Source organism: Equus caballus, chromosome 5, assembly GCF_041296265.1.
Source record: "Equus caballus isolate H_3958 breed thoroughbred chromosome 5, TB-T2T, whole genome shotgun sequence".
Lineage (NCBI taxonomy): Eukaryota > Metazoa > Chordata > Mammalia > Perissodactyla > Equidae > Equus > Equus caballus.
In genome coordinates this window covers 71613603-71626175 of record NC_091688.1, presented here as the reverse complement: position 1 = coordinate 71626175, position 12573 = coordinate 71613603, and the positions used below count along the sequence as shown (strand labels likewise).

General features: G+C 38.5%; 1 protein-coding gene and 1 long non-coding RNA gene across 4 annotated transcripts in view; one reads left to right on the top strand and one right to left on the bottom strand.

The window, feature by feature from the left end:
- LOC111773576 (uncharacterized) overlaps positions 1-3521 on the bottom strand; it is a 147310-nt gene extending 143789 nt beyond the window's left edge. For 2 of the 3 annotated variants that reach the window (XR_011438808.1, XR_011438809.1), the window contains exon 1: positions 3380-3512. This is a non-coding gene — a long non-coding RNA (uncharacterized lncRNA). Of the gene's footprint in view, positions 1-3379 lie in introns of all 3 variants that reach the window. The other variant, XR_002808194.2, reaches the window with a different exon arrangement.
- Positions 1-9667, top strand: part of PALMD (palmdelphin) — a 46219-nt gene extending 36552 nt beyond the window's left edge. The window contains exons 4-8 of the mRNA XM_001489422.5: positions 1915-2029; positions 2165-2198; positions 2320-2433; positions 4087-5184; positions 9423-9667. Of these exons, the coding sequence (XP_001489472.1) occupies positions 1915-2029; positions 2165-2198; positions 2320-2433; positions 4087-5184; positions 9423-9466 (1405 nt within the window). The 3' untranslated portion in view covers positions 9467-9667. The remainder of the gene's footprint in view (positions 1-1914; positions 2030-2164; positions 2199-2319; positions 2434-4086; positions 5185-9422) is intronic.
- Positions 9668-12573: the final 2906 nt, after the last annotated feature.

Here is a 12573-nt window from a genome sequence, read left to right as displayed (position 1 = left end):
CTTGTGGGCAGGGACTTTGTTTGTTCACTGTCATATCCCTAGCACATAGGCTAGCACCTGGTACAAAGCAGATGCTAAAAAAATATTTTTGAATGAATAAATGAAAACATTGAGGTTTAGTGAGGTGTAGTGTTTGTCTCGGTCCCACAGGAAATTGACAGATGAACTAGGATTCAAACCCAGGTCCGCTTGGTTCCACAGCTGGATTCTGAGATCCCAGGGCTGCTTGCGGTGTTAATTTGAACTTCCTCATTTTCTACCCAATGGCTCCCCACTAGACTGTCTCTAACATGCTGTCAGGTAGAGGACCCTGTGCAACCGGGCATGGAAGGAGAAAGGACACAGGGTATTGCAGAAACTTTTAATTATACCGTAATAACACTTAACATCTAACATCAGCTATATTCAGCGTGCTTGATGTTAAGGGAATTGGCTCTCACAAGTAGTGAGTAGCAGAATCAGAACAATCCACATCTATCACTTTTAGTATAGAACTTTCTACTCTGCCAACCAACATCTATTCCCACATCTACTGATGGGCAAATGTGCCACCATAGACATGGAGGGATTTTAACAGAATAGGAGTCGCACCTCAGTAATTCTTCTTTCTAAGAAACCGGGGGTACTACATTTTACTTGGAGTTCTGTGATACACAAGAAAATCTTCTCGGCTACAAAACCAACTATAAATGGCCAACTACAAACGGCGAGAGGCAGTGGGAAAGTCAGAACCTTGAAGTGATGAGTAGGAGAATGGTCAAGCAGACCATATCTTGGGCTTTTATTAGTGTGACAATGGCACAGGATTTTCAAGCTGCCAGATCCATGCCTATCTTAAAGAAGGAAGCCAAGAAAACTGACAGTTATCTTAGCTGACACTAATACCCACAGCTGTCATCTCCTGAACTAGTTGCTGTATCTAATCAGCCATCCTCTGAGGCAGCTGACTTTAGAGCTGAGAGTATTTGGCTGAGAAATGATGTGTGTTTCATGGCTGCCAAAGGCCAGCCTTACTAACTGCGTGAATGCCAGTGGCTGTTTGTTTTTATACAGGATAGAGGTCATGACGCCACACCCTGGAGTTAACTTGAATCTGACATGCAGCTGTACACTGGTCAAGGAACCAGCTCGGAATGTTTGCAACAGTCCAATTTCAAATGCCTATCTCTTTGTCCCTATAAGTTCTCTTATTCTTTATCAGGCCATGTGTTCCCCTTTTCGTTCCCAGAAAATTTAGTCTCTATAAACAGCTGCAGCTGAGGCCACTATACTAGATTTTGTCCATTTCTCGGCTCCTCACCCGCCTCGCAATAATATGGCACAACTCTTAGAAAACTGTGAAATTAAAACAAAATGTTATTTTCTATGTTATGATATGCAGAGCTTCTAAGTGTTAAAGAGCTATGATTATTAAATCAAGTTTAATAATTATAATGTTATGAAGTGTTGATTGGCTAGAAAAAACATAATGATAATGTTTTCTCCAAATAATGTATATGGAGACTTGGTAAGAAAAATTGGTGAACTGCATAATAACTACAAATGGACCATTCCTTTCAGTTCAATTTTAAACTTAAGTCTCTTTATAAAAGAAGTTTCTCGATTTCATTTGGAAGTAACATTAGTAAGTGCATCAAGGAATGAAGCAAGGTTCAAATACTTTACCTGAGAATTCCCTTTGTCAAAAAAAAAAAAAACTTTTAAAACTTGAATCGAAAATTGGTAAATCAAAGTCAGGTATTAGGTATCTTCTATGTACTACATGTGATGTTTAATGTGATGCTATGTTCTTCGAAGGCATCCTGATACTTACATGCAATATTCCAAGGGAAGTTTATGTATGGGGAAGATATAGTTGAGATCTCTGCATGTGTACTGTCTTCAGCAATAAAAAGTATACCTTTTTGTTGTCAGACTTGAGAAAGAGATCCAAGATCTTGAAAAGGCTGAATTGCAAATCTCAACCAATGAAGAGGCAATTTTAAAGAAACTAAAATTAATTGAGAGGACAACAGAAGATATAATAAAGGTGAGCATTAACTAATTTTAAAACTATGATGCCCTCTCAAAGTCCACAAATAGTATGTAATTCTTCAAAGTATATCCACATTTAGAATTCACTTTTTAAACTGTATTGATCATAGAGAATTCTTTTTTCTTATAGTCTGTGAAGGTGGGAAAAGAAGAAACATCAGGAGGTATGTTTTTGAGCAGTATATTCTATATCCAACTAAGATATTTTTTGATAAGCCCAGTGAAATTTTTCCCATTATTATAAATATATTCTAAATGTATTTTGAATTAATATTAATTTTGCAGAGTCAATTGAAGACATCTATGCTAATATCCCTGACCTTCCAAAATCCTACGTACCTTCCAGATTAAGGAAGGAAAGAAATGAAGGAATAGAGGATGATGAACAAAATAGAAAAGGTATGTGGGAAATCTGTCTTCAATGGTAGGTTCTCAAATTCGGATTTTACAATGTCAAATAGTAGCAACTTGCTTTGACATGCTACACTTTCAGGTCAAGCAATGGTCCATTTTACAAAGTTCCATGAGGTATGTGAGTCACTTGCATAGGTAGGGGTAACAGGGTTACGGTATTTATTCCATCTATTTTATTTCCTAGTAAACTAAATAGGGACAAGGAAGATAAAGTCCTGAAGGAGACAAGGAGCTCTCCAAAGCAAAGCTCTCCTTCTCAAAAATATCTCTCCCAACACTTCCCCACAGTAGACATTCTCTCGGGTTACTAAGATCCTTTATGAAAATGAAAAAACTCCCCTTGGGAAGTTTAGGCATTATTACCCCCATATGGGAATGATTTTCATAGAACTAATACTTCAAAGCCTCTAGAAGAAATGAAGGCTTGTATGGGAGCAGAGAGGGAAGCTTTGAATTTTACACTGGAAAGAGAAGTTACACTCTGTCTCCAGGTACCAGTCATTCATTCATTCATTCATTCAACAAGTATTTACTTAACATATGCTATATTCCAAGCTCCGTTCTTGCACTAAGAATACAGTAGTGAGTGAAACAGCAATAATCTCTTCCCTCATGGAGCTGACATTCTAAGGGAGAAAATAGACAAAAAATTAGGTAAATAAAATATATCATGTTAGGGAGTAAAAACGCTGAAGAGAAGAAGAAAGTGCAGAAGGGAGATAGAAAGGGTACGTGGGGGTCTGCAGTTTAGCTGGGTAGCTAGGGAAGGCCAAGAACCATCGGGCTGTGGAGGAGGGAGGAAATATTCTCAGATGGGTTCAGAAAGGAAGGTGGGAGGACACAAGAAAGACAAGCACTGCCGTATTGTAATTTTGCCATAATCCTATTACCTTTACTCTGCCAGTTAAAATTCCAGACATAAGGATCTTACCTGGGCCAGGAAGCAGATCTGAGCTTCCTGCAAAATCAACCAGTTCTCTCTAGTCCAATTGTTTCAGTACAGCTCATATGGCTTTACTTTTAGCCCTTCTTCCACTTGAAAGTGGGAGTGAAAATGAAAAGAAACATAAGGCAAGAGGAGAAGCATGCAGTTCTAGCCTTCTCCCTCCCCCTGCATTCCCAGTTCCACATTGAAACAACCTCCCTGGTGTGAAAACTCTGTAATTTCAACAGACCTCTGGCCTATGCAGCAGGGATGGAACTTAATAAAACATACTGTGCTGGGTCTTTCACTCACAGTAATGCATAGGGCGACATATTCTTCCTAACTCAAGAAAAGATCTGATTCCTCTCACTGAGTGACAGAAAAAAGTGTAAATCTGTCTTGTTGGATTTATTAATTAGAATGAGGATAGCTTTTGGTTCCCTAATGAAAATCCTTACTTTTGGAAACCATCAGCTTCTCTTCTTCAATCTTTTCAATTTTTCAGCAATTCCATACATCCTCACATAAAAACCCATGTCATTACAGTGTGGGTCATTATGTAATTAATGAATAAAGTTAGAAACTAAAAAACAGACATCTTACATAAAAGAACATCAAAGGGTATACTTAATATAAAAATAAGCACTGTGAAACAAGCTAGTTTACAAAAGGAAAAGTTAACTAAATCAAAAATCAAATTTGTCTCTTGACAGCTTTGTATGCCATGGAAATTAAGGTTGAAAAAGACTTGAAGACTGGAGAAAGTACAGTCCTGTCTTCAATACCTCTCCCATCAGATGACTTTAAAGGTACAGGCATAAAAGTTTATGACGATGGGCAAAAGTCAGTATATGCAGTAAGCTCTAATCACAGTGCAGCATACAACGGCACCGATGGCCTGGCACCAGTTGAGGTAGAGGAACTTTTAAGACAAGCTTCAGAGAGAAACTCTAAATCTCCCACAGAGTATCACGAGCCTGTATATGCCAATCCATTTTGCAGGCCTATTACTCCACAGAGAGAGAAGGTAACCCCTGGACCAAACTTTCAAGAAAGGATAAAGATTAAAGTTAATGGACTGGGAAATGATATGAATGAATCCGCACACAATATGGACAATGGATTTTCAGAGGAGAGTGGCAACAGCTTCAATCATATCAATCCTGTTCGGCCAATACCTCATCCCCGATCAATGACTCCACAAACAGAGGAGACACCCCACACCCTACAAAAGAGGCTGATGACTCCTTGGGAAGAATCGAATGTGCTGCAGGACAAGTATGCACGCTCTCCAGAGGCAAGATTGAGTCCCCGCAAAGCACTAGTTGGGAAGTCAGAACGCGAGGGTTCTTCTCCTACTTGCCAAGAGGATGAGGAAGATGTTAGATATAATATCGTTCATTCCCTGCCTCCTGACATGGATGGTACAGAACCTGTGACGATGATTTTCATGGGGTATCAGCAGGCAGAAGACAATGAAGAAGAAAAGAAGCGTCTGACGGGGTATGACGGGGTCATCCACGCTGAGCTGGTTGTGATTGATGATGAGGAGGAGGAGAGTGAAGGAGAAGCTGAGAAACCATCCTACCATCCCATAGCTCCCTATAGTCAGGTTTACCAGCCTGCCAAACCAACACCACTTCCTCGCAAGAGACCGGAAGTTAATCCTCATGAAAACACAAACCATAAATCTCCCCACAAAAATTCCATATCCCTGAAAGAGCAAGAAGAAAGCTTAGGCAGCCCGGTCCACCATTCTCCGCTTGATGTGCAGATAGCTGGAGATGGGACTGAGGATCCGTCTTTAACAGGTAATAAAAATGATAAGGCTTGCCGCTGCTGTTTAGTTATGTGACAATCTTCTCTTTGTGTTGTTAACAAATCCTCTTGCTTTCAGTTCTTTGGAGCACCTTATAGACTAATACATGCTAAGAATGCTGACATTATCACCATAAGTAAAGTGAATAAATCACTTCAAAAGATAAGGAAAATGGAAAAAGAAAATCATGGTCTTATTTGGATATTGCATTGATTGACCTCAGTAACCTGAAATGAGGTCACAGTATAGTACTGTGTGTGAGTGTATCTGGATCACTAATATGTTGGGTCATCAATATCATAACTTTTCCTACCAGAATCTGATGCCAGCTACTTTTTTGTGCCTCTCTGTGATTTAAACTTCCTACATAAGTTAACAAATTGCCTTAATTTTGCAAGGAAAAAACAAGAAGCAAATTTTATTCTCAGTGTGATATTTTACTACTTAGCTATATCTTGTTTCTCTATACTTTTATAGTTTTATTAACTTTATTTCCTTAATTTTTATAATTTTAAAATAGAATATCAGTTTTTCTTCCATTATCTGTAACGTTTAACTTTGCATAGTCTTCTCTAACTTAGCAAATTTATTTTTTCTATTTTCTGTATATTTGCATCTCTCATTCTCTGTAAATTTTTATAGCTATCTAGCTTTTTTAGCATCAAATGGAAAATGATGCTTTTTTCTACAAAAGTGATAGCTTATCAATTTTAGATTAATTGTTATCACTTGAAAATTGTACTCTACTTATCATTTATAAAGAATAAGAATCTCACAAAATCAGTTATAATAGCTGTACTTACCTTGGCTAAAGACATAAGTCAAATTATCCAGACATATAGGTACTGGATGTGTGAAAGGGACGGTAATTTTAAATTTCACTAATGGGAGAATGCTCATTAAAAAGCAATAGCTATTAAGTCCCAGCTAATCCAGCAAACAGAACCTGGTAATTCTACAGAAGTGTAGTAGTACCTGCACAATTCAGGAAAGTTTCTTCCTCTGCAACCCATAAACCCAATCTTGAGTTACCAATAGTACAATAAAATAGACCTCTTCCATTCTTTTAAGTAGTTAAATTAGGCATGCCAATTATAAATTTAATTATCTGAAGAATTTCTAACGTCTTGGTGTACGTTTATATTATCTTCCTAAATCAGAGTTGAATGGTGTGTCCCTACAATGGAAACCTGCTAAAACTAAAGGTTCCTTTCTGTTTTAAGAATGAGCTTTGTTTGTTGATCAAACTTTACCTCTTAAATTCATTTTTAAAACAGCAACACAGAAGACTTAGAAAAAAGGAGTATACTTTTCATGGTCAAGAGTAATGACATTACCCCTTATAAAGCCTCCCATTTTTGAACTTGGATGTTAGCCAGCTCCTGAACACCCTTATTCCTTCTCGCCTCCTCATGTCAACACATTTACCCCATAGAAAAAGACAGGAAGTGACTAATGTTTCCAGACAACACTAATCATGCCACTGACCTAAAATAATGAAAACAGGAAGAGCTTTTCCAGACAAAGTAACAATACAAATTCTGTACTATCAATCAAAGCATCTTATAAACAGAATATTCCAAATTCCTTGCCTTTCATCATGATATTGTTTTACATTCCTGTTTGCCAATTCAGTGCATGGATTACACAGCCAATAAGGTTTTTTAATGGGTTTTAAAAATAAGTCTATCATATTGACATATGCCCCAGGGAGCACCCATATACGTGGAATAGATAGCCGCCTATGCCCTTCCATTTCACAAGCACCAAGTAGATTGAGCTTCTCTCCCTACCTGCCCCCTACTCCCAAAATGCTTATTGAAACTTGAAAATCCACCGTTTCAGCCAATTCCTTTATTTATGATACAGGTCCCCTACTAAATATAAATATTTCTGGTAAGCATAATAGTTAAGAATTGTTAGTCTCTTTTCTCTTATTGTAAATGTGGCTATCAAAGGCTTATCTAAGAACAATTTTTAACTTGGAAAAAAGCATGAAGGAGGAAGAAAGATGGGATAAGGTGCATTTTGGAGATCCTAAATGCAAAATTTTTAGTCAAAACTTTGAACAGGATAAGACCTGACAAAAAAAATTTAGGCAAAGTTATGTCCATCTGCTAATGTAACTATAACAGGGTCATGTTCTAAGATATAGATCACTGCTAGGCATTTCCATCAATGAGGAACCCCAGTAAGATTTTACAGGGACTCCACTACTGTGCCCACCAACTGGAGAGCTGGCTTTCTTTGGTAATCCTCACCAACCTGTTCTTGTACTCCTTCTAGCTCTATTCTCCCATCTTAGAGATCTCACTTTTCAGTCTTCAGGATGAAGTGGTGGGGAACTTCAGTTCTGGGGGATTCGTCTGCTATTGGTGCCAAAACTGCCAGTCTATGGCAACTATTAGGAGCCAGGGGATACAGAAAGTAAGGAGTCAAGCTCTCTTCCACCAAGTTCAACCAGCCAAAACTACATTGAGTTGAATTGCTATCAGGAGAGGAGGTAGAGATCAGAGAAGAGCAGAAAAGAGAAGTGAAAAGGAGAGTTGATGGCCCAGGTGTTTTAGCTGCTACACCTAAGGGCCTTCCCTTTGCTAACATGCTCTGGCCCCACACATCTACCTGGAACTCATACCATTTACTTGTCATAGGCCAAAGAAAGGAATATCAGACTTTAACAACCTAGAATTCTTTTTCCCCCTGAAGAAATGGGACAGTGAGTGACTGGATTACCCCACTCCTGAGGATGTCCCACTTCTGAGCACCTCCAGGATGTCCTTTAAGAGCTTCACTGAATGTTCTCAGCACACAGGGTATGCCTAATTTACTCAGTCTCGAGGTGAGGAGTGATTGTAGGGAGGAAGACTTTGCCCCTGCCTAAAGGGACCTTTAAAAAGTCCCTTCAAATAAACTTTGCCCTTGCTCTCTTTTTCAGTATGGGCAAAGTAGAGGTCCATAAAATCCAAGAGTAGGAACTTCATAAAACCTTGCCTTCTACCTTCAGTTTACCCCCTGCTGTGGAAGTGCAGTTCTTTCCCCAGGTTTCACCATCCAACATCTCCCACAGTAGAGACCATCTTCCTGGATACAGGGCAAAGGAAACTCTACCAGTTGTTCTTAAATTCAGGGAGTATTCTGAGTCCTGCAAGTAGAAATGATCATTCCTCTTAAGTTTCCAAGGGAAATAATGCTCTTGGACTTCAGTTAAATGAAAATATTTCATATAGAGTGACAATCAAAGAGATCATGGTCTTATTACAGTATTGGATCCCCATTCATTCTCACATGGTGAAAAAGAGCTTCTTAGAGATACGTTCATTCATTTGTTAATAAACAACTAACATATGGCCAAGAAATGAGAGAACACGCCTTCCCTTTTTAATTTTTTTCATTAGATAAAATTGTGCAATCAGTTAAGTGGCTGGTTCTTGGGCCATATTACACATGAATGTAATCATCAGTGCCTTGAAGGCATCTCTCAGCTCCTGGGACATGACTGAGGCAGCTATACTGAGAAGTTCTAAATATTAAGGGCATGATACCAGAACATCAGAGGAGTGTTACGAATTCTAAATCTACATTTTCTGAGATGGTTTCTATATCCAGTATGTCATTAGCAGTGGAATACGCTCAAAAAAAGATAGATTTGACATTTGAAAATATACTTATAACATCTTGACAAAGGCATTTTATAATTACTCCAACTCTTAATTACTGGTTTACCTTGTTTCATTTATAAATAAATTTGTTTTTATCATTCTATATCCAAGGATGGAACCCCTTGGGATAACCAAGTAGATGAGTTAAAATATAACCCAACCATGAATCAGAGTTTAAGTGTCAATACCTATTTTTTTTTCTTTAGTAGTGCATAGCTCAGAAATACGCACAAAACACAGTCATTGACCTATAGGAATTTACCTATGGCTAATAGTGAAATTGTGCACTAATCCTATATTTACTCAACTTATGCTTTGTTTGCTCTACTAATTTTTCTACTATTTATAGAAATAGGTTCCTTCTAGTTCTGAACCTGCTTCTGCCCAAAGTTAACCATAGCTTATTATTTCTACTATCTTTTTGTGCTACTAAAACAATGCTCACATTGCTGGATAAAATCATCTGAGGTATGTTTCAAACTTTCCTGCATTCTATGAAATGGTCATTTAGAGTGAAAATTAAGCCTTTTTTTAATAACTCTCTCTCTATTTTTTTTTCTTTTATTTGCAGCTTTAAGAATGAGAATGGCAAAGCTTGGGAAAAAAGTTATCTGAGAGTTGTACCATCTATGTAAACATCCCTTGGAGAAGAGACTAAGAAATGTTTGCAAATATCTCTTCTGGATATTTTGTTTCTTTTTTCTGAGAACAAAAAATTATAATTATACCCATATTAAGCCATGTGAATAAGCAGTAGTCATTATTTGTGAAAAATTCCAAAAAAGCTGGGGAGAATAAATGCTTATCTTTTCCAGATGCTTGACACAATTCATGGGGGGGGGGGGGGGGGCGGGGAACCAGCATATTTTTATTGTATTGATACCAAAGCATTTCTAATAAGAGCTTGTTAAATTTAAGAATAAAGTTATTTAAAATAGCCTGACTATATTCTATTAATAGACATTATAATCTTTCTAATACAAAGATTGAAAGATCATAGGAAGCCATTGCAGAAATATTCATCTTCAACTCTAACAAGTAAACATGCCATCCCAAATCAACAAGGCTTTAAGACATCCTCCTACTAAGGACCAATTCAATTGATTTGGTAGAAACTTCAAACCCTTTGCATACATCCAAAAGGTGCATGCAATAATTATCCTCATGTTTTAGGACTGGATTTGGATTATTTCAATAGTGTTTATGACTTTGCAGATGATAACTGGCACATTCATTGTTCTTGAAATATCATCCTTTCTTTTACTCTGTTCAATGTGAACCCCATTGTGCAATGACTGATTACGAACAAAGACTGTGGGATGGAAGACTTCCCATATACTCAAAGCACACAAATCTGGTCTAAGGTTTGACCAATTCTTCTAAACAAGTTAGAATCCTAATAGTGAAACTTAATAACAATGTGTACAGCGTGCCATTCCTAAGTATTCTTGCCAGGATGTTAAATGCTGATTTGAAGGATAATACTTCCATGCCAATTCTCTCCTACTCTACATTATTGTACTGCCCTCCACCCAACACCCTCAAAATCCAGTCCCACACATCTTTCCCTGGATCACGCCAATGCATGTTACCCAGGTCCTGTACGTCTTTCAGTGAACAGTCTGTTTCCTCTCATGGCAGAAACTGAATTTCCCTGGTGAGACTATGATGAGACTTTATCTTAGTTACTAGTGTGGAGGCAATAAGAGGTCAAAGAAGCAGATCCTGATGAGATAAAGCATTAACCTGGGAAGCATCAGCCTCACATAGGTTGTTGGCAAGGGGCAGTTGCTCTCTAGGAGGAGAGAGCTCCTCTGCTGGCCTGGAATGTCCTGGGAAGTCTGGAGGTTCAAATTTTGGACACTTTTACACAAATACCCCTATTCCAGGACCAAGGGTCCCATTCTTTCCCTTTCATGGCTCTGACTTTAGCATAAGTGACTTGTCAAACCTGCATATTCTTTTGTAGCTCTGCCATCCTGTGATTAAAGTATTGGTTTTTGTTTTTGGTTTTCATACACAAATGTTTATTAGAACACTACCTGGCACCTAGTAAATGATCAATAAATGAATGAATGAATGAATGAATGGGTCAAAAGGGAAAAGATGGAGAGTGCAAGGGGAGGCTGTGTAACACCAGCTCACCTTAGGCAGCGTGAGCCAGCATCTGGCTGGTCGATCATCCACCCCCTTGCCAGAGGGCATGGGCCAAGGCTTGTGCATAGAAATGGTCCACCATGGCCAGAAGATGCGGGAGGCTAGGGCTGGTCTTTTGCCTGGGGATGAGGCTGGAGCTGCTGCAGAAGTGGCTGCTGGGTGGGCAGAGTGGGCAGAGTGGGACCTGAGTGCAAAGCTGGAACTGGTCAGTCAGGCTGCTGAGATGAGATTGACCATCCACACACCAGTCTGCTGACTCCTATGCTCGGGGAAAAGGAAAGAAAGCCGGGAAGCGGAAACGGAAGTGAGGTTCCTTCTTGTCGCTGTTACCCTGAAGCATCCCTCCAGCACCCTCTATGGCAAAGCCTAACATTGCATCAGCTGGCAACAGAGACGTTTACAGGGTCAGTATCACAAGGCAGGGCAAAGAAGAGGGGATTTGGAGATGAAGCGTTAAACAATGAAAATAAAGATGAAGCATTAAACTAGCACAGTCCACCCATTTTTCTACTCAGCTTCCATATTTACCCTTCTATATACCTTTGAAGGTTGTAGGAACTAAAAAACAACTGTTTCCATCTAATAATATACAACTATCCTTTATACAAAGATCCCACCCTCTCCCCAAATGAGGAGACACATGCTCCCAAGAGTCATCGTATCCACAGTTAACTATATTAAACATTATTTTTAAGAACAATTTTAGATTAACAAAAAAATTGAAAAGATAATACAAAGTTTCCATATACCCCACACCCAGTTTCCTCTATTGTTAACATCTTACATTAGTGTGGTACATTTGTTATAATTAATGAACCAATAGTGATACATTATTATTAACTAAAGTCTAATAGTTTATTCAGATTTCATTAGTTTTGACCTCAAGTCCTTTTTCTCTTCCCAGATCCCATACAGAAAACCACATTACTTTTAGTCGTCGTGTCTCCTTAGGCTCCTCTTGGCTGCTGCTTTTCAGACCTTCCTTGTTTTTGATAACCTTGGCAGTTTTGAAAATTACTGGTCAAGTGCTTTGTTAGATGTCTCTCTGTTGCAAATTGTCTGATGTTTCTCTCATGATTAGACTGTGGTCATGACTTTGGGGAGGAGGACCACAGAATTAAAGAGCCGTTTTCGTCACATCAAATCAAGAGTACATACTTTCAACGTGGTTTACTACTATTGAAGTGGACCTTGATCACGTGGCTAATGTAGTGTTTGTCAGGTTGCTCCACTGTAAAATTATTCTTTTCCCCCCCTTTCTATCCTCTATGCTTTGGAAAGAAGTCACTATGCACAGCTCACACTTAAACAGTAGGGAGGGAGTTTAGTTCCCTCTCCTTGAGGGCTGAATATCTACATAAATTATTTCAATATTTTCTGCTCAGGAGATTTGTACATTCTCCCCCATTTGTTTATTTAATCATTAATTTAAATCAATATAGACTCATGGATGTTTACCACACACTTGAGTTATAATCCAACACAATTTCTTGCCCAATTCTTCCAGCTTTGGCCATTAAAAGCTCTTTCAGTTGGCTAATGTGCATCTTTGACACATGCCCTGA